Raw genomic sequence first — 20,995 nt, 5'->3', positions numbered from 1 at the left:
GGAAGATACCATGGGGAAGGAATTGACAACCCACTCCCGTATGCTTGCCTGGAGAATCCCAAGGACAGAGGAGCCTTGTGGGCTACAGTCCACAGGGTCACAAAGAGTTGGACACAGCTGAGCGACTAAACAACAACCAGTGGCAGAGACAGATTTAAAGCCAGGTCTATGTGGTCCTAAATCCTGTGTTTTCCTGCTCAAAACAGCAACAGATTCTGGGATGGAGCTACGTGGGGTGAGACTGGAGTCTGAAGAGCCTGGCTGGCTAGCTGATCGAGGTGGAGGGGAACACAGTGTGGGAGCAAGGGAGAGGAAGAAATCAAAGTGGTTTCAAGGTTGGTTGTATTAAAAGACAAAGGGAAGTTGGGAAGAAAAAGAATTTGGGTGAGATGAAGTGGATGTGGGAAGAAGATAAGTTTTGAACTTCCTGCTTTTGCAGTTGTCCTCCAATCCAGGTAAGGACACTTAGCAGACAGTTGAAAATGTAAGGCCCCAAGGCTGGAGAGATGCCATGGCTAGAGATACTTTTGTGTGCAGGAGTGTGTGCTAAGTCATGTCTGACTCTTTGTGACTCTATGGACTGTAGCCCGCCAGGCTCCTCTGTCCATGGAATTCTCCAGGCAAGAATACTGGAGTGGGCTGTCATTTCCTATGCTGGGGGATCTTCCTGACCCAGGGATCAAACCTGTGTTTCCTACATTGGCAGGCTGATTCTTTACCGAAGTGCTACCGGGGAAACCCAGAGAGACATTAGGGGACAGTGTTTTTGTTTTTGGCTGAGCCATGTAACTTACAGGATCTTAATTACCTGACTAGGGATCGAACCTGAGCTCTGGCAGTGAACACTCCCAAGTCCTAACCACTGGACTGCCAGGGAATTTCTGGAGACAGTCTTTTCATTATTGATTTCTCATTGAGACTGACGTCTTTATGATGTTGAATTCTGTTGAGCTGAGCTTCCCGGTCTCCTCTTCTGATGGTCCACTGACTTTGTTTTATAATTATGGGAAATCACAGACTTGGTGGCTGATGGAGCGGTTTGTGTGTGAATGCTCTGTGCACTCAGAAATGACTTCAGTGGCTGGCAAAGCTGAGACTCAGACGTTAGAAATGGAGTGTATGGTCTTCTGTAAAAAGTTTATTTTTTAATTCAGAAGAGGAATACTTGTCACATACTATGTACAGTTAACTTGTACTCCACGTGCAGGCTGCATTAAGGACAGACTTCATGCAGCCAAGTCACAAGACACCTGGACAAGGGGCAGCTTACTCCAGTAGGCAGGTGGGGGTGGGGGACCAGATGCAGTAGGACAAAGGACAATACAGGACCCGATTCCACTTCCCCAGGAAGGACTCTGCATTCAGCTGCCTTGAAATTGTCTCTGAATTCTACCAACCCCTCCTCATCGTTTCCTGCCTTGTTTTTTTGCTTTATTCACCTTTACCAGACTGGAAGTTTCCTAGGCTTAGCCACTTACATACATCATGTCGTAAATATTAAAATGCATCCTTATTGAACATAAACTAACATCTTGCTATAAAAATTTTTTGGATAAGATTTTGCAAATTTCAACTTTTTTAAGACTAAATGATTTTATTCTTGTGACTTACCCAAACTTTATTATATTTATATATAATTAGGGTCGTGTCACAGTTGATTAGATATTGCAGACATTTCATTAAATATTAACTCGGATTTTTCTAGTTGCCTTTCCTTATTTTGGAACCTTTTTTATTTTTTTCCTCAGGTCTCAAACGTTTTTTACAAGGCCTTTGAAAAGTTAATAGGCCCTGAGGTATAAGAGTCCAGCAGAACCTCCTCATAGCCCCTCTCATGTAGGGAGCTGTATACTAACAAAAAGAAGGTAAGTAACGAAGGAATGAATGACGTGAAGTCGTTTTCCCAAGGTGGGTTCCCTTCTCAATATTCTGGAATCTCAGCCCAGCCAGGCATCTGGGTAGGGAGGCCTCTCCCCTCGCAAACCCGGCAGCCGGCGCTCAGCGGACCTAGGCAGGGTCAGCCTGGGCCCGAGGTCGCGACAGGGGCCTGAATGCCGACCGCCGACGGCAGGCGAGGTCTGTCTTCCCCTAGCCCCACTCCCCCAGCTGGTGCGCATGGGCAGAACCGCAGCCCGAGCCCTGGCTCCCCTCCCCCACTGCAGGTGAGCCGCAGAGCCGTGGCCCCCACTCCCCGCAGCCCCGGGGGTGACGTCAGGCCTCTGGACCGCGCTCCGGCCCCGCCCCTGCAGGCAGCGCCGGGAGCTCGCGACTCAGCGGTGGAAGCCGGTCCCACTGTGGGACCCGCCGGCTGCGACAGGCAGAGGGGGCGGCGAGGCTCCGTACTGGGCTGCCGCGGCGGCCCGACGCCAGGGCGGGGAGCGTCCAGGCGGAGCTCGGGGCTCTGGCCGCGGCACACCTGCCCCGCCGTCCGCACAGCCAAAGCCGCTGCGGGGTCCGCACCCACTGCCCCGCGGGATCGCGGGACGCCCTGCCAGTCTCAGCTGTCCATCTCTGCCCTAGCCAGCCAATCACCCACGACTGCCCCGGCCGCACCTCCCGGAATCTCTGATGGACGTGCGGCTTAGCCTGTAATATGGGGGCCTCGGCCGCCTGGGCTGGGAGCGGAAGCCAATGAGCATCGTTTCAGGTGGGTGGAGGGAACGGACCTCGGGAAGGTAGCTTCGTTCGGGTTGCTAACGTCTTCCCTTGGAGATGGGCGCGCAAACGGACCAGTGGGTCTGGGGGCCGTGGTGACGGGCGTGGAGCTGGCCCAATGAGGGTGGGAGTGGGTGGGGCAGCCCGGAGTAGCAGTGCTAAAGGAGCCCGGCGGAGGCAGCGGTGGGTTTGGGACTGAGGCGCCGGTTTTGTGGTCGCGGCTGGGGACGTGCGCCGGCGCCACCATCTTCGGCTGAAGGTGAGAGGTGCGGTTGCCCCGGTCCGAAACCGGCGACCGGAGACCGGGGACGGTTTGTGGTGGGGGGAGGGATCCTCCGCGGCTCTGGAGGGCGAGGACGGAACCGAAGCGGGAGCTGGGGAAGAGAGAAGGGACTCTGGGCGGAGGGTTTGTGCTGCGGGGGCCGTAGATTCCTGCGAGGAAGGACATTGCGGGGTGGTGGCGGGGAACGGGACCCCAGTGGGTGGAGAGACCCCTGGGGGTGGGGAATGAGGTCCTTGAGAGTGAGAGACTCTTGCGGGGATGAGGGCCTGGAGGTGCGGGAGGACTGCCCCTGGGGGACTGGGGATGGAGATCTCCGCGTGGGCATGTGCGGACCTGGTCCTCGGCGTTCGGGATCCGTGCGGCGCGTGGTTGGGGGAACCTCGTGCGCTAGTGGGGGTCCCTGGGGATCCCACGAGTCTTTGCCTGTTTCTCAGGAGGGGAGGGAGTCTTGGGGCGGGCTGGAAAGCGCAATCCCGATTGGGGGTTGGGGGAGAGCTGGACGGGAAGGGCCCTTGGGTGGGCTGCTGGGTGGCTTAGGCCGGCTGCGGCACCCGGAGTGCGGTGCGGAGTTCGCCGAGGGGTCGGAAGGCGGGCGGCGCGCCTGGACCTGCTGGGTGGAGGAGGGACGCGAGGGCAGGGCTGCGCACGGCCGGGGCAGCGCGCGGCGGGTGAAGGTCTGATCAGCCGGCCGCGGGCTTGGGGAGGGTCGGGCTCCACTGGTCCCGGGGGAGCAGGGCGGGAGGGGCGGCGTCAGACCAGGCTCTGTGGGGTTTGCGGGGGCCGGGGGTGGACGTCCGGCCAGGCCCGGGCGGCTTGGGGGGGCGAGGCGGGAAATGTGGCGGGGGCGCGCTGCAGCAGGGCGGCTGGGGGAGGGTCAGCCCTTGCTTCGGGATCCCTTTATTGTGTAAGGGATCTGGGCATGGCTCGCCGCGGAGTCTCTTCTTGGCCTTCTGCAGTGGGGGGGGTCCAACCTTGAGCCCATAAAATCGGCCTGGAACGAGGTCGGAGGGAAGTTGAAGGCGCCGAGTCCCGGCGTCCGCGCGGGCTTTGTGGGCCTGCGGTGGGCGGATGCGGCCCGGGGACCGGCCAGGCCCCCAGCCCGGCCTGCCTAGGAACCCGGGCCTTGGGAAGGAGGCTGGCGACCTGGCGGGTCTGAGCTCGGCTGGTGAGTTTTGGCTAACGTGGCCTCTGCCTATGACCGTTATCTCCGTTCCTTAGGGCCTCTGCAGCTCCCTTCAAGATCACTGCGGTTGATGAAAGGGGGTGGGGTGGGGTGGGGTGGGGTGGGTAGGGGAAAGCAGGCGGGTAGATCCCTAGAGCAAAAGAAACAAAGACGGCTGTTTTCGCTGAATAATATAATGCCAATTTTAATACTTTAGTTTTGCCGAGATTTTTGTTTTTTAACATTGAAACTGAGGATTCTTTGAGTCAGGCTTCATTATTCTTGATAGTATCTCACTCTGGAAAACTTTAATCTATTTATTGTTTCATTTCCTTCATCCATCGGCCGTCATTAATTATCCTTTTAGTCCCATGCTTTTGATGTTTAAGTATGCCCTGTCTGTCACGGATCCTGGAAAAGTGGCCATTTTATGCATCTCCTTACTTCTGCATCTTAAATTCAGTTCCTCCCCGTCCTTATCTGGAGAAAGCATATGGTGTAATTGGGCGATATAGCACCAGCTTTTGCAGCAAAGAGATGTGACCCGAGAGCTTGCCTTTTTACTTGGGCCCCTTAGGGAAATCATTTCAAGGAAGACAGGCTGGATGGAAGGTGAGACAGAGGAAATTTTCAAGGGCACGTTGTATGGTGAAAGACTGTAGTCTTCAGCGGTTTCTGTACCTTCTTGTCATGTAGGAAGAATAAAAATTCCTGGTGTCAGTCTCCCCACTTCAGAAACGTTTAACACAGTGTAAAGATATTCACAGAGGTGGCTTGGGCCATGAAGAGCAGTAGTGTCCTTTGCACTTGATTTGCATTTCTGCTCATTTTTGGTTCAACATGATTTTGATGAGTGAACAGACTTTCACTCAAGATGAATGACCTCAGTGGTAGCTTTACACAAATTGTAGACGATTCTGTTTCAGTTTATCTGTCTCAGAGAGATGTGCTATCATGGATCGTTTATCCAGCGTGTTTGGATTTTTGGTATGCAAGATAGTCATAAAACTTTCCCTGTGCCTCTACCTACCATAGGCGCTGGGAGGCAGTTGAGAAGCTTAGTGGGTGGTGTTTCTTTGGGAGTAAAAGACGGCCTTGGGGATGGACCCCCAGGGGTGTGTGTGTGTCGAAAAATCAGTGAAGGTGATGGGGCTTCGACTCTGGGGTGGCGGGCAGCTGATAAATGATTTAAGTATAATTAGGCAGTTACTTCAGAGGACACCAAGAACTTTCAGATTCTGTCTGTTACAAAGAGTTTCCTATTTATTCCTTTTTTATGAAATGTAAAGCTTTTGCCAGATTGTGCTAGTGTGTTCATTGGCTGAGCCTGTCCTCATTTTTCTTTTTTTTGGCCACACCATGTGGCTTGTGGGATCTTAGTTCCCCAACCAAGGATCAAACCTGGGCCCCCAGCAGTGGAAGTGCAGAGTCCCGACCATTGGACTGCCAGGGAATTCCCTGAGCATGTACTCTTGAAACCATAATTGATCATTGATCGACAGGCAGTAGGTAGTGTATACTACATGTCAAAATTTTCCCCTCCTCACCTTCCATCCTTGTAGCACGTGTTCTGGAGCTGAACTCTGGGTTTCCTCCCAGCTCTGTTCTTTGTTAGCTCTGTGACTTTGGGCCAGTTTTTGGCTTTCTCTGAACCTTGGGTTCCTCACCTGTAAAATGGAGATATTAAAAGCACCTGCCTGGTGAGCCTGTTGTGAGGATTAAGAGTTGATATATATACACTTAAACCACTTAAGAATAGCGCCTGGCCATCATTAGTGGTATATAACAACAGTATTTGCTGTTTTCAAAATTCTAATGTTACCCTTCCTACAAGGCAAAGCATTTGCAAGTGGTTTCCCTATTAAATACCAGCACTATCAAGACAAGTTGCCAGATGTGCAATGGAATGATAAAAATACAATATGTTTGGTAACCTCAAGTGAACAGTTAAAATGAACAAAACCTTTTCCCTGGCCTCAGGGACTCTACCATCTAAACAAGGATTTGACCACCTACTGCCTGCTGAGTCCTCTGGTACAGAGACAGAGAAGGGTGCCAGAAGAGCAGCACAAAATGTTAGGAGGAGGAGAAGGATTAAATTGCCAGGTTGACCTGAAAAGAACTTGTGAAAGGATGGCATTTGGGTCAGGATTTAAAGGAATGGTCGGGTTTTGGTGGTGGAGGAGAAGCCGAAGCTTACTCTGAGGGTCAGGACCGTTCATGTAATGTTGATCAGTAGGTATATAAATGCCCTCCTGTGGACCAGGGAGTCAGCTCACCATATAGCAAGGACAAAACCATCCTGGCAGTGTTTAGTTAGTTATAGAAAACTCTGGAAAAGTAAAAGGTAAAAGAAGTTTGTAATCCCACTACCCAGTGAAGACCCAGTGACTATTTGTTTCCTTTGAAACAAAAAAAGACGTTTATATGTAATTTTTCCCCACAAAATTGGGAACATATTATAATCACACTTTTGTGATCCCTTTTCTTCTTATGTTAAATTACAGGTGTTTCCCCACCTAGCAGTAGTACATACTAATAAATTTAAAATGTATTGATTTGATCAAATAATTTTGTAAGTCCATCAGTTACTTAAAAAAAAAAGACCTGCCCTAGAAATGACCTGTTAAGTTATTCTAATTTATAGTCACTTGCTAAATCTCAGCAGATAATTTACATGCCCATTGTAAAAGGAAAGAAATGCATGCATTTTTCTGAAGTATTGTATTGGGTATACAGTTTATACCTAATATGGATAATAAGAGTAACTTGTTATCCTATTTTTGTTCTAGTTGGACATTTTCTCTAAGAGACTTTTCTTCCTAAGGCAGAATGTGTCCTATAGTCTATCCACATTTATCCAGGGTGATTCCCACTTCAGAGCCATCTTCTTCCTAGCAGTGGGTAATGTATAGGTTGGGAAGACAGAAGACTTGTTATTAATCTTATTAGTGCAGTCTGGAGAGGTGATGTGTTTTTGAAACCATGCTTCAGAATGTACATATATGCATGAATATTTTTTCTATTGCCTTCTCCCACGTGGATGCCTTTTAGTTAGAAAGCATATTAGTAAATCTGTTGGTAGAAGTCTTAATGTTACGTGTTTTGTGATTTTTGTTTTACCCGATTGTATACTCCTAAAACTGGTAAGCATATCCTCTAATTCAGTTAATGAATTAGTCTGAAACACTGGTTTTCGACCTTTTTTGCCTTCCCAACATACCTGGTGGTAGCAGTGGTTCACCATGGCAACCAGAGAACTGTGGAGTGATGGTTCTCAAAGTGTGCTCCCAGGACCAGCATTAGCAGCAGCATCTGGGAATTTGTTAGAAATGCAAATGACCAACGGTCTCCACCCCAGACCTACTGAGAATAAGGCCTGGCAGTCTGTCTTCTAATAAACCCTTCAGGTGTTGCTGATGTAAGAGCCAAAGTTTGAGAACCCTGCTCCAGGCTATGAGTGTTTGTAATCCTTTACATTGTAACAACTAGTTTCTGAAGAATCTTAGCTATTTGATTCTAGTACATTCTTACTGGGTCTGAAGGGCTAGTATTTTGTTTCCTCTATCAGTGTTTAATCTTTTAGGATAAAAATAGCTAGATCTCTTTAAGAATCTGAAGAAAGTTATGCGTGTTCTCTTCAGAAAAGCACAGGTCTACAAAAAATTAAACAGTGTATTTAGACCCATTTCAGTGTCTTCATGAAGCCTGAACTTTGTCTGTGCACTGAAGGTTAAGAACCTCTTGATGGGACTTCCCTGGTGGTCCAGTGGTTAGGACTCCACGCTGCCACCGCAGGGGGCCCATGTTTGATCCCTGGCTGGGGAACTATGGTCTCAAATGTCATATGGCATGGCCAAAACAACAACAAAAAACCTCTTCACAACCTGGGGTGATTTTTATTTCCCTTGCAGCCTTCCATCTAAGAGGTGCGTAGGTAGGTAGGCAGGCAGGCAAGAGCTTACCAAGAATCCCCCTCATTTGGGGGAGAGAGAGAAGTTGGGAGAGTTGGATGGAGGAGCAAGAGCAGCTGCTTCCTTGCCTTCTTGCATTGACCTGAGTGAGGTTTGTGATAACCTGGAATTTGGCTGGAAAATGACTTACTACTCCAAGTCATAAGGGAAGTGTTTAATGATGGTGTTGGATTCCAGAAAGACACTTGTCAGGCAGGAATGATGAGTCACGTCAGAAAGGTGAGTGACGAATGTAAAATCCTGTCACTTGATCTGCAAAGTCAGTCCCACAAGCGTGAGAGGAGAAGTAGCTTCAAGGACTATGCGTCGGGTTTTGGCTGACAGCTCCATGTGAGCCAGCAGTGAGCACTCAATAAACCACTGAGGTCTTAGATACAGTCATTGTAGAAGTCCCAGAAACATGCTTTGCTCTCCCTGCCAGGGCTGAGGCTGTAAACAGTTTCTTTCTCTTCTGCACCAGTCACACTACGTCTGGAATATTCTGTTTGCTTCCGGCCCCTCTAAAGGGGTGTAAACACATGGAGTCTGTTTCGAGGCGAGAGACCAGAGTTGGGGAGTGAGTCTTGGTGCAGGACGGAATGCAGAAGAGGAGCTGGAGGGGAGCAGCTGCAGGCCTTGGGAGTGGAGACCTGGACCGCCACCATCACATACTTGAAAGGCTGGGTGTGACACCAACTCATGCACTCACCCTCTGTGGCCTCATGGGATCACACTGAGATCACGTGGGCCATGGAGAAGCTGCAGGGGGCTGGCTTAGGGGAATCGTAAGAGTGTTGAGTCTGTTGTCTGAAGGGCATCTTCCCAGGTGGCACAGTGGTAAAGAATTTGCCAGCCAACGCAGGAAACAAAGAGACACAGGTTTGATCCCTGGGTTGGGAAGATGCCCTGGAGGAGGAAATGGCAACCCACTCCAGTATTCTTGCCTGGAAAATTCCATGGACAGAGGAGCCTGGCAGGCTCCAATCCATGGGGTCATATAGAGTGGACGTGACTGAGTGACTGTGCACACATACAGGATGGGAGGAGCGTTCTAGACCTGAGGTTTGCTCCACTGGTAGTCACCATGCATTTCTGTAGTGACATCCAGGTGGTTGCAGTCATTCTAGCACCACTCCCGGGGTCTTTTATCCTGAATTTCTGTTTTCGTTTTCTTAGTTTTCCTTTCCCTTCTTCTCCTTGTTTAATTTGTGGTGAGGGTGAAATAGGAGATGAAGAGAAAAACAGAGTCCAACTGCAACTTGTTTTTCAGCCCTCAGTGACTGAGGGTACATCTTGAGTGGTCCTCAGAGAACCAGTCATCATTTATGGTCACTCCTGAAGTTTATCTTGGAAACCCAGTTATTGTGGCCCTGGAGGGGGCTACACCAGCTTCTTCACTCCAAGTTCATGCATTTTGTTTACCAGAGCTTTTGTTTTTAAGTTTCTTAGAAGAGTTGTAAACCATAGCTTATTTCTAAATATCTGACTTTGTTTTCTTCCTCTTCTCGTAGAGGCGATCGCTCTTGGAGCTTCCTGTTTACAATGGCACAGAGAACTGGACTCGAAGATCCAGAGAGGTATCTCTTTGTGGACAGGGCAGTCATCTACAACCCTGCCACTCAGGCTGATTGGACGGCCAAAAAGCTAGTGTGGATCCCGTCAGAACGCCATGGTTTTGAGGCAGCTAGTATCAAAGAAGAACGGGGAGATGAAGTTCTGGTGGAGTTGGCAGAGAATGGAAAGAAAGCAATGGTCAACAAAGATGATATTCAGAAGATGAACCCACCTAAGTTTTCCAAGGTGGAGGATATGGCAGAATTGACATGCTTGAATGAAGCTTCTGTTCTACATAATCTGAAGGATCGTTACTATTCAGGACTTATCTATGTAAGTATGCCCTCTAAATAATCATGTGAGTTGGTGCCTGGGAATTCATGAAAATCGTACACACTGCCCTAATCAATGTGGAATACTCTCTGTCTCTGTTTAACATGACTATTTGTACTAAAGATGGGAAGATTGCCCCAAGTCTTACTTTGCTTTAAATCTTAATTTTAAATAATCCAGTCTGGATTAAATACACTAAAACGGATTTGAGACTTTTGTGCAGGGGTGCTCTGGAGCCTAATAAGATGGAGGAGAGCATGTGGCAGAAAGATCAGGGAGCTTAACATGGTAATGAGAGTTGCATTCACAGTAGGATAATACAGTGGGTTTCTAGTATACACCCAGGGGTGTAAAGAAGCGGGGCTGCGAGCTTAGAGGTTTCAGTGAAGAGCGAGACCAAGGGCATTGGGCACAGGGAAGTGGGAAAGCTGAATGCTGAGGTTTTTAAGAGGAAACAGTTCAGGGTCAGATTGAAGCTGGGGCTGTCCTGTGGTTAGTAGTTGACACATGTCACAGTCACTGACAATGTTGCTGAGCATATAGAAGTTCCCGAAAATAATAAGGGGTAAGGTTGAGAAGAAATATGCAAGCCAGATGCTGCAAGAATCTAGAAAGCCAAAATACGTTTGAAGGGATGGTAGACACAGGTGGTGGCGTTGGTTTAAAGAAGGCAGGGTAGTTAATTAGCAGCATCACGGGTGGACCTAGAGATGATCATAAATGAAGTAAGTCGGATGGAGAAAGACAACCACCATGCGACATCACTCATACGTGGAGTCTAAAACATGAGACAAACTTATCCACGAAACAGAAACAGACTCGCAGACCTAGAGAACAGACTTGTGTTTGCCGTGGGGGAGAGGTGGAGGAGGGATGGTTTGGGAGTTTGAGATAGGTAGATGCAAGCTATCATATAGAGAATGGAAGAACAGCAAGTTCCTACTGAATAGCCCAGGGAACTGTATTCAGTATCCTTTGATAAACCATATGGAAAAGAATATGAAAAAGAGTGTGTAGGTACACGTTTTCAAATTCTTTTACATATATGTATATGTATACATGAATCACTGTTGTATAGTAGAAATTAACACATTTTAAATCAACTATACTTCAATAAAATAAATGTAAAAGAATAAAGAAGGCATGGCAGATAGAAGGTAGATTTAGAAAGAAGAGACGTTGAGAGAAAGGTTTGACATTATAATGGTCTGAATTTGGGAAACCACTTGAATTTTAGGCAGAGGCAGCATTTGTACTACTAATGTTCAGACGTAAGTCAGAACTTCAGCAACTCAGAGGTCATTTTCCCATAGAATTAGTTTATTTAGTGGATGTACTGAGCACCTACTATGTTCTACCCCGGATATTCATTGGAAGGACTGATGCTGAAGGCCCAATACTTTGGTTACCTGACGTGAAGAGCTGACTCATTGGAAAAGACCCTGATACTGGGAAAGATTGAGAGCAGGAGGAGATGGGGGTGGCACAGGATGAGATGGTTGGATGACTCAATGGACATGAGTTTGAGCAAACTCCGGGAGATAGTAAAGGACAGGGAAGCCTGGCGTGCTGCAGTTCATGGAGTCCTAAAGAGTCAGACACTGCGTAGTGACTGAATAACAACTATGTTCCAGGTGCTGGAGAGAGTGCAGGGAACAGGCCAGGCCAATCCCTGCCTTCGTGATACTTCCTTATTAGGAAATGAAACAGGACTGTGGGGATGGCTTTCCCCCGTGAGTATGGGAAGGATTCTGAGAAGGTAGCATTTGAGCTGGAATCTGGCTGGTAGGAAGGAGTTTGCCATGGGAGCATCTGAAAAGGAGTAGTTCATTCATGACTTTTGCCAGAGTGGTTTGAATCAATCCTGATGGTCTCTTTTATTTTTTCTCTGTGAGTTAGGATGCAAAGTAAGAGAGTAAGAGGCACCAGGGTTGGGTAGGTGGCTTGAGGAGAATGGGGATGCCTTGGAAAAGGAAGGAAGCAAAGGATAAGAAAACAGTTGGAGAGCAGCGTTGGGAATCCAGTGGAGACTGAGCAGCAGAGTATATTTTTGCCTGGAGAGAGGGAGTGAGAAAACTGCGACATGCAGGGATTGTGGGCAGATCATAATGTTGAGATCAGAGAGGGATCCATTTTGGATGATCCCCTGTGCAGTGAATCGTGAAGGGCTGGAAAAGCAGGGACACAGCCAAAAATGTGTGGAGCACTGTCCTGAGAACAGGAGTCTGTCTTCACCTTGATTCCCACTGGCCCCTGTGGGCGACTGCACTTAGGACAGAGGACAGAAATAGAGGGGTAGGAGGCTGTGGGTAAAAGCGAAGGATGAAGGGAAAGGCAGTTCAGTTTATTGTAGCTATTCCTCATGACAACTCTAAGACTTTGCAAGTATCTTTTATTGAGTTTGACTTATTTCCAGCTTAATTCAGGGTCAACACGAGTAAATTATCTTGAATTTCTTCTCAAAGTGTGGCCGCATGGTCTTTAGAAAAGGAGAATCTTGAGTTTTTTAAGAAGTTCTAGGGTCTCAAGAGAGGTGAGGGTTTGGGAGGATCATACCTTCAGTTAGTGGGGTGGAGAAAAGGTTCCTACGGAAGATTCAGGTCGGAGCACTTGACTCTAAAGAAACCTGCTAAGGAATGGGGCTGTGGGTGGCCATGATTGCTAAGCATTGAATGAAAGGTGTGTTGGGCTTTGAAATGTACCAGGCAGTTGAAATTGATCAGTTGAGGTACCATGATACAGACACTATAATAGCTTGGCTGGGACCTCTGGGATATATTTCTATAGATAAGATACAATGTAAGTTACTTAGGTTACTAACAGGTTTGGTTATGTTACTTCCTTATATCTTTAGATTTAATCTCCCCAACATCCAGCTCTCTGGTCATTAATTTTCATTTTCTTTCGTAATAAAGTCATTTAAAAACTGCAAATGTCATCTCTACTGACTTTTTAGCTTTGTTTGTTGTTGTTGTTCAGTCGCCAGGTCATGTCCAACTCTTTTGCAACCCTGTGGACACATGCCCTTCACAGATTTTGATGTGTAGTATTTTTATTGTTCAGTTCTAAATATTTTCTAACTTCTTTCTTCTTCAACCTGTAAACCGTTTAAAAGTGTACTTAAAAGTGTACCTAAACGTTGGTTTTTAAGTTATCTTTGTTACTGATTTTTAAGTTAATTTCATTTTAGTTAAAGAATATAGTCCACATAGTATTTATCATTCCTTGCTTTTGTTGAGACTTGCTGCTTGTCGCACACTGTCACTTACATTTATGAGTGTTCTGTATGTTTGTAAAGAACGTATATTCTCTTTTGATGGCTGTTCTGCTCACTGCGTGCAGCCTTAAGTAGTGGGATTTTAGTCCATCATATATCTAAACTGACTTGTTTTCATTCAGGGCACCATGGTTAGCTGTCTGTCACTGCCTTTGATTTTTGCAGACTCAAACAATTGGGAAAAAAAAAAGAATGTGTATTCTGTTACTGTTGGGTGTGGAGTTCTATATGTGGCCATTAGACTAAGCTTTTTAACTGTGTAAACTTTACTAATTTTTTTTCTTTGTCTATGTGTTACTGAGAAGTATCTTAAAAACTCGCAGTGTATTTGATCAAACTTACGTACATATTCCTTAAAAATATAGTTTTGCGTGTTGATGAGTTTTTATATGAATGAATGTCTTAATATATTCCTTTTTGTGTCTGTTTTTTTTTTCCTTTTGCTCAGCATTATATTTTTTAGATTCACTCATGTTACTTTGTGTTAATGTAACTCAGTAGTTCTCAAAGGTGCTTCATAGACTCCTAGGGGCTTCTTCAGGACCCTTTCATGACATCCTTGAGACCAAAACTGTTTTCATGACTTGATTTGCCCCTTCACTGTTGACACTGATACTGATGGTGCGAAAGCCGTGGTGAGGAAAACTGCTAACTCCTTATCACGGGTGAGGCAGTAACCCCTACTGTCCTGGTGGTTGTGCTGATCTAGTTTTGTTCAAGAGCGTCCTTGATAAAGCAGGAGAAATGATGGGTTTTATGAAATCTCAGCTCTTGGGAACGTGTCTTTTAATATTCTTTGTGATTAAATGATAAGTATGCATAAAACACTTCTGCGTATTGAACTAGAATGGTTGCTTTGAAGAAAAGCATGAAAGTAGAGCTATATGAGTTGCAAGCTAAACTTGCCATTTTTTTTTTTGTAATAGAATACCATTTTTATTTGATAGAATGACTGGTAGATAAGCTATGGTTAATTGACACCAGGGTACTTGGCCAGCCATTTTCTTGAAAATGAACAGGGACTTCCTAGGTGGTCCAGTGGTTAAGACTGCACCTCAAGTTCAGGGGATGTGGGTTCCAACCCTGGTTGGGAAGCTAAGGTCCCACACACTGTGCATGGTGGGGTGAAAAGAAAATGAACGGAGTGAGCCTGACACTTCAAAGAAAACAATTGAATATATTTGTCAATAATGATAAAATTTGATTTTCCACATGAAAATTAAAAGTTGCATCTGCCACTGAACTTAATACCTTGTCAATACATAAAACCTTTCTGATGAGGTAGATGGCAATATTAATGAATGTTTTTTTTTTATAATGTCATATAGTGTGAGATGTTATCATTTAGAAGACTTGTATAATTCATTGAGCCAAAGTTTTCCAAATGATGTTTACATGATGTTACAAACTCATGCCTGGGTAAAAGATTCGTTCAGCATACAAGTGTTCAGCCAGTGACTTTGATGTGACAGAATATGGAAAGTTCACTGACAGGGTGTCAGATGTTACATTGCATCTCATTTTGAGAAATTCTCGCTTGTCGAGTTTTGGTGTAGTATCAAAGAGAAATATCTATAACTTCATGAAAAGACTGCTAAACTACTCCTCCCTTTTCAAATTAAGTATCAGTGTAAGATACTTCATGTATTTCAGTCAAAACAACATCACAAATAGATTGAACGCTGAAACAGAATGTTGAATGTTTTCTATTAAGAAAATTGAGTGTTTTCTATTAAGCCAGACAACAAAAGATTTGCGAATAAAAACCAGTGCCACTCTTCTTGCTTTTGTTTTAGAAAACAAAAGGTTATTTTTCCTAAAAACATTATTTTTATTTTTAAATGAATAAATACACATTTGAAAACCCAGTTTATTGATATTTGTATATTTATATAAAAATACATAACACAGAAGATTTGGGGGATCTTTAACAGTTTCTAAGAGTAGTCAAGTGCCCTGAACTATAAAAGTACTTTGTTCATTTTTGTGGAATGTAATGTTCCAGTGTAAGATTTTTGTCCCAATTTATTTATCCTCTCAACTGATTTTGAATATTCCCCCTGTCTCCCCCCAAGTTTGGGGCTATTGCAAACATTGCTTCAGTGAACAGCTTTGGTCATGTCCTGGTGCGTATAAGCATGGCTTTCTGTAAGGTATATAACCAGGAGTGGAATTTCTGGGTGACACAGGACATGCATATCCTTAACTCATATCTTGAGCCTTTCTAGATAATACCTGAGATAGATTTCATCAGTAAACACACGGCCCTCTAAATAGGTATTCGGCACATTTAATAAGGGGAGGATTTACAAACACGTGAATAGAGTTGAGAAAACAGATGCAGAAATGTTGCAGTATCCTGCCACTAGTGATGGCTGAGAGCCCTGGACCCACAAGAAACAAAGAGCTGGTACCTTGATCAGGAGAGGATGCTTTGTGGAGAGGGCTTCCTGGTGGAAAGTGTGGCCACTTTCAGAGGGAACCTGACGCCCTGGCCTGGGGGGTAAACATCCTGGCCTCATTCTCTCCCCACCCTCAGTCTCCTGCTGCCTGACTCAGAGGAAAGGGAATTTGATGATATGTTTCTTAGAGTCAGTCTCAGTTCTATTTGGGGAAGTGCATTTAGTGTATGGTACAAGGTATGGGCAAGGTTAATTTTTTCCCCCCAGATGTCTATTCAATTAGTCCAGTGCCATTTATTGAAACACAGCCCTCTCTCCACTGCGCTCAAGTGTCACCTTTATCATAAATCAGGTGCTCACAAATGTGTGCTTGACTTCCTGTTCTGTTTCATGGGTCTGTTATGCCCATCCTTGGGCTGATGTCACATTATCTTGATTCTTACAGCTTTATACTATGTCTTATGTGCTTTGCAGATGGTGCTAGTGGTAAAAAACCCACCAGCCAAGGCAGGAGACGTAAGAGATGTGTGTTCGATCCCTAGGTGGGGAAGATCCCCTGGAGGAGGGCATGGCAGCCCACTCTGATACTCTTGCCTGTAGAATCCCATGGACAGAGGAGCCTGGCAGGCTACAGTGCATAGGGTTGCAGAGTCAGACACGACTGAAGCGACTTTGCACATACACAGTATGTCTTGGTATCCAGTATGGTAAACCCTCACTTTTGTTCTTTGAGATTGTTTTGGTTGTTAGGGCCTCTGCATTTCAGTATAATTTTAGAACCCTCTTGTCAGTTTTTCATACACACAAAACCTGATTGGAATTTTAATTGGATTTTTGCTGATTCGGTAGATCAGCTTAGAGGAGAAATGAGATCTCTACAGTATCTGTTCCTCTAGTTCTTGTTTTATTAGTTCTTAATCTTTCGCAATATGTTTTAGGTTTTGTACATCCTTTATTGGATTTATTTTTAGGTATTTAATCTTTTATGCATTTAAGTGGTGTTTTCCATGTTTTTAAATTGTTACCATGAGGTAGGAATACAGTTGCCATGTTTTTACAGTTAACTTTTATATATTGACTTTATATTCACCAACCTTACTCAGTTTACTTACTGATTGTAATAGTTTTGTTTTGTTTTGTTTTGTTTTTTTTGTAATAGTTTTGTTGAGTCTTACGGATATTGAATACACTCATGTTGTCTGCAGATGACAGTGTTATTTTTTCCTTTCTAATTCTTGTACGTTGCTTTATTGCATTGTCTAAGAAGTTCAGTAAATGTTTGCTGGATAGTAGTGGTTATTGAAGGCATCTTTGTATCAGAAACTTTTCAACATTTCACTACTAAGAATGATTTGTTTTGAATATTCTTTTATCAGATTCAGGGAAGTTTCCTTCTATTGCTAGTTTTTATTCTGCATGGATGAGTTTTTTTAAATACTGTTTACATACCGATTCCTGTCCAACTCTTTGTAACCCTATGGACCGTAGTCCGCTGGGCTCCTCTGTCCATGGAATTTTCCAGGCAAGAATCCTGGAGTGGATTGCCATTTTCTATGCCATTTTAAATACTGACTGGGTGTTAATTTATCAAACATTTTTCAGCTTCTGATCAGACGATAGTGTGATTTTTCTGGTTATTTAGTTATTGTGGTGAATCGTATACTGTATTTTTTAGTGGTAGACTAACCTGGCAAGGACCAGTATTCTTTGTATATATTACTGGATTCCTAGATTTTGTTTGCTAATATTTTGTGTAGAATTTTTGTATCTATATTCATAAAGGCGATTGACTGAAAATTTCCCTTTCTTATAATGTCCTTGTCATGTTTTGCTGTCAAAATTATGCTGGCTTTTTAAAATGAATCTGGGACTATTTTATCTTTGTATTTTCTCTGGAAGAATGTGGATAGTATTGATGTTATTTCATTTAAAAATAATGATATAGTTTCCTTTGTGGGGAAGTTTTTCTTTCATAGTTCTTGAATTTTTCAGATTAAAAACTTTGGGTAACAGTTTTGATAATTGAGTTTTTCTAGGAATTTGTGTATTTCATCTAAATTTTCAAATTAATTCGCCTGATGTGTTCCTAATAACCCTCTTTTCTCCTGTAGGATTTGCTGTGATGTTCTCTTGCATTCCCAGTACTGAGCATCTGTTCTACCCTTTTTAAAATGAGTCTCACCAGAGGCTTATCAATTTTAGTAATTTCAATCATGTCTTTTTATTACTTGAGCCTATGACTGTCTAGGATACAAGATACAAGGGCATTAAAAGTAGACTCATAGGAGCTGCTGCTGCTGCTAAGTCGCTTTAGTCATGTCCGACTCTGTGCAACCCCATAGACGGCAGCCCACCAGGCTCTGCCTTCCCTGGGATTCTCCAAGCAAGAACACTGGAGTGGGCTGCCATTTCCTTCTCCAATGCGTGAAAGTGAATTCGCTCAGTCACGTCCAACTCTTAGCGACCCCATGGACTGCAGCCTACCAGGTTCCTCTGTCCATGAGATTTTCCAGGCAAGAGTACTGGAGTGGGGTGCCATTGCCTTCTCCAGACTCATAGGAGACCCACATATTATTCTGGATTTTAGTTACAACCGTCACCTCTGTGCCAGTTACTGTATATGAGAGGTTGTGGAGGTAATCTGAGGCTCTGGGTGACCTCACGCTCTGGGCAGGCAGTTAGATCAAGGGGAACGAGTGTGCGTGTAGGTCACTCAGGGGTTTACCTCCCTCCCTACCCGGCTTTGGGCTGGTCTATTTCTGGTACTCTCTAACCTCTCAGGGTACACCAGTTAGGGTCCCAGCTGAAAGCCTGGGATGTTTACCATCCTCCTGGGTGGCTTTTTTTTTTTTTTTTTGTAAAGAAACAAGGTCTGTTGTGCTGTAGAGTTTCCCATAGTCTGGATTCTGTTGATTGCATTCCCATGGTGCCTCCTGTAAACTGAATGCAGAGGCTTGATCACATTCGGATTCCAGAGGCACAGGATGCCGGCTGTCTCACTTCACGATGCTGAGATGGGTCAGTGAGTCAGTTTGGGCTTTGTCGGCCTGATTCCTGTTTTAGGAATGTCTGCCCTTCCTGAAGGGTTTTAGCACCTGTGATGGGCACTGTCCTGATCCATCATTTCATTAGGAAGCCAAATGGTGATAATTTAATGTCATTCCTTCTATGTTTATTGGCTTGATACATTATTTATTAACTCACTGTGTATTACCTGCCCCTCTCCTGCACACGGAGAAGGCAATGGCACCCCACTCCAGTACTCTTGCCTGGAAAATCCCATGGACAGAGGAGCCTGGTAAGCTGCAGTCCATGCGGTCACTAGGAGTGAGACACGACTGAGCGACTTCACTTTCACTTTTCACTTTCCTGCATTGGAGAAGGAAATGGCACCCCACTCCAGTGTTCTTGCCTTGAGAATCCCAGGGACAGGGAAGCCTGGTGGGCTGCCGTCTATGGGGTCGCACAGAGTTGGACACGCCTGAAGCGACTTAGCAGCAGCAGCAGCAGCAGCAGCAGCTCCCGCACACACACAGTTTTCTTCAAGTTTATTTTTTATTGTTGTTCTTTTTACAGAATTTTGGTCATTTTCCCCCCTAAGGAGTGATAATGATGAATATTTTAGTAATCCTTTCTGTGCTCTTCATTTTTATCTTTAATTTATTCAATTTAACTTTCATATTTGTCAAATTATTTTTATCTCTGTACCTCCTTTTTCTTTTATTATCTACCTTTGTTGTGTCTTTAAGAGTCTACATCATACTCCATTCTGTTGTAGCCATAAATCTATTTCTTCAGGTTTTCTTTCAGCTTATTTTATAGAGAATGTCCAGAGGTCATTTCTCTCTCTGAATATTCTGGATGATGAACTTTCCCTCATTATGTAGGGTTGTTGTTGTTCTTTAAATTGTGTTGTGTCATAAGTTGGTAAGTTTTCTGACCCCATGGGCTGTAGCCCTCCAGGATCCACCGTCCATGGGATTTCCCAGGCAAGAGTGCTGGAGTGGGTTGCCATTTCCTTCTCCAGGGGATCTTCCTGACCCAGGGATCGAACCCGAGTCTCCACATTGGCAGGCAGGTTCTTTTCCCCTAAGCCACATGTGAATTTCATCCAGGTGTGGTGTTTGCAGATGGTGTGAGTGAATTGTTCTTTCTTCTTTTCCTCTCGGGTGGATGTGTGATTTCTTCCGAGGGCTGTGGTTGGGGTGGAGGTTTGTGTGATGCCCCCAGTTCAGTGCCCTGTCTCTAACAGGAGACTGTCATATCTGCTCCATTGCACTGGCATCTCTACCGGCCTTAGTTTTCTGGTTCTCTAATCCTTCAAAGCTTCAAAGTAATAATGTATATGTGTATCCCTGCTTTCTTAAACTGAGGCCCAGCCCTAAAGGATGAGTAACATTTTCCAATACTGGATAGAAGATGGGTGTTCTAAGCAGAGTGATAAGCATACAGAGAAGCTTGGAAGCATGAAAGCAGCATCAGTTCAGTTCAGCCGCTCAGACTTGTCCATCTCTTTGCGACCTCATGGACTGCAGCACGCCAGACTTCTGTTTGTCACCAACTCAGCAGCATAGGGTGCTGAAAAATTAATGAGTCTCTTTTGTGTGCTAGTGTTTTTGTATGTCTCTTTTTGGTTTGTTGTTCAGTCAGTAAGTCCTGTCTGATTCTCTGCGACCCCAAGGACTGCAGCATACCAGGCTTCCTTGTCCTTTACCATCTCCTGGAGTTTGCTCAGATTCGTGTCCATTGAGTCAGTGCTGCTATCTAACCATCTCATCTTCTGCCACCCCCTTCACCTTAATAACTGTTACTTGCTGTCGTAAAACCTGTACAAGCTTCTTTAAGACTTTGCAGTTTTTCAAAATGTTCTCATGACTTTAGGATTTCAGTGTTTCTGACTATTCAGTAGGCATTCTGTCCTTTTAAGAAGCCACAGTCTTAATATGTTGAAGAGGGATTCATTATCTTTCCCCACAAGTCAAATGATTTTTCCTATCCACCCATAACTTTTCCATTCTCTGAAGCTTGGTGACCTTGGAGTCAACTTTAACACACGCCTTGAATGGATTTCTCTAGTCAGAGTTCTGAGTGCTATTGAGTTTTTAGTCTACTTTCTTCATGACTCAATTCTGCTCTTTTTTAAAAAAATTAATTAATTTGTTTTTGACCATGCCATGCATCGTGTGGGATCTTAGTTCCTCTACCAGGGATCAAACCTGTGCCCCCTGCACTGGGAGTACTGAGTCTTAATCACTGGACCACCAGGGAAGTGTCCGCTGCTCCGTTTTTGCCTTGCTTTTCTCTCCTGCAGGCCTGTTACTGTGCCTGGAGACACCTCCACCTTCTGCTTCCCACCTCTTGCCTCTTCAGGCTCTC

General features: G+C 45.0%; 1 protein-coding gene and 1 non-coding gene across 5 annotated transcripts in view; both read left to right on the top strand.

Annotated features, from left to right (window-relative positions):
• Positions 1–2,291: 2,291 nt before the first annotated feature.
• The window catches only part of MYH10 (myosin heavy chain 10), a 123,773-nt gene continuing 105,069 nt past the window's right edge, over positions 2,292–20,995 (top strand). For 2 of the 4 annotated variants that reach the window (XM_005907554.3, XM_070389463.1), the window contains exons 1-2: positions 2,756–2,914; positions 9,565–9,940. In XM_005907554.3, coding sequence (XP_005907616.2) covers positions 9,596–9,940 — 345 coding nt within the window. In that variant the 5' untranslated portion in view covers positions 2,756–2,914; positions 9,565–9,595. Of the gene's footprint in view, positions 2,648–2,755; positions 2,915–3,952; positions 4,104–9,564; positions 9,941–20,995 lie in introns of those variants that run through there. The other 2 variants (XM_070389464.1, XM_070389466.1) reach the window with 2 other exon arrangements.
• LOC138984026 (small nucleolar RNA SNORA79) lies at positions 13,255–13,394 on the top strand. The gene has a single exon (XR_011461386.1). It is a non-coding gene; the product is annotated as a small nucleolar RNA SNORA79 (small nucleolar RNA).

The sequence above is a fragment of the Bos mutus genome, chromosome 19, assembly GCF_027580195.1.
Source record: "Bos mutus isolate GX-2022 chromosome 19, NWIPB_WYAK_1.1, whole genome shotgun sequence".
Classification (NCBI taxonomy): Eukaryota; Metazoa; Chordata; class Mammalia; order Artiodactyla; family Bovidae; genus Bos; species Bos mutus.
This window is presented reverse-complemented; position numbering and strand designations above follow the sequence as displayed.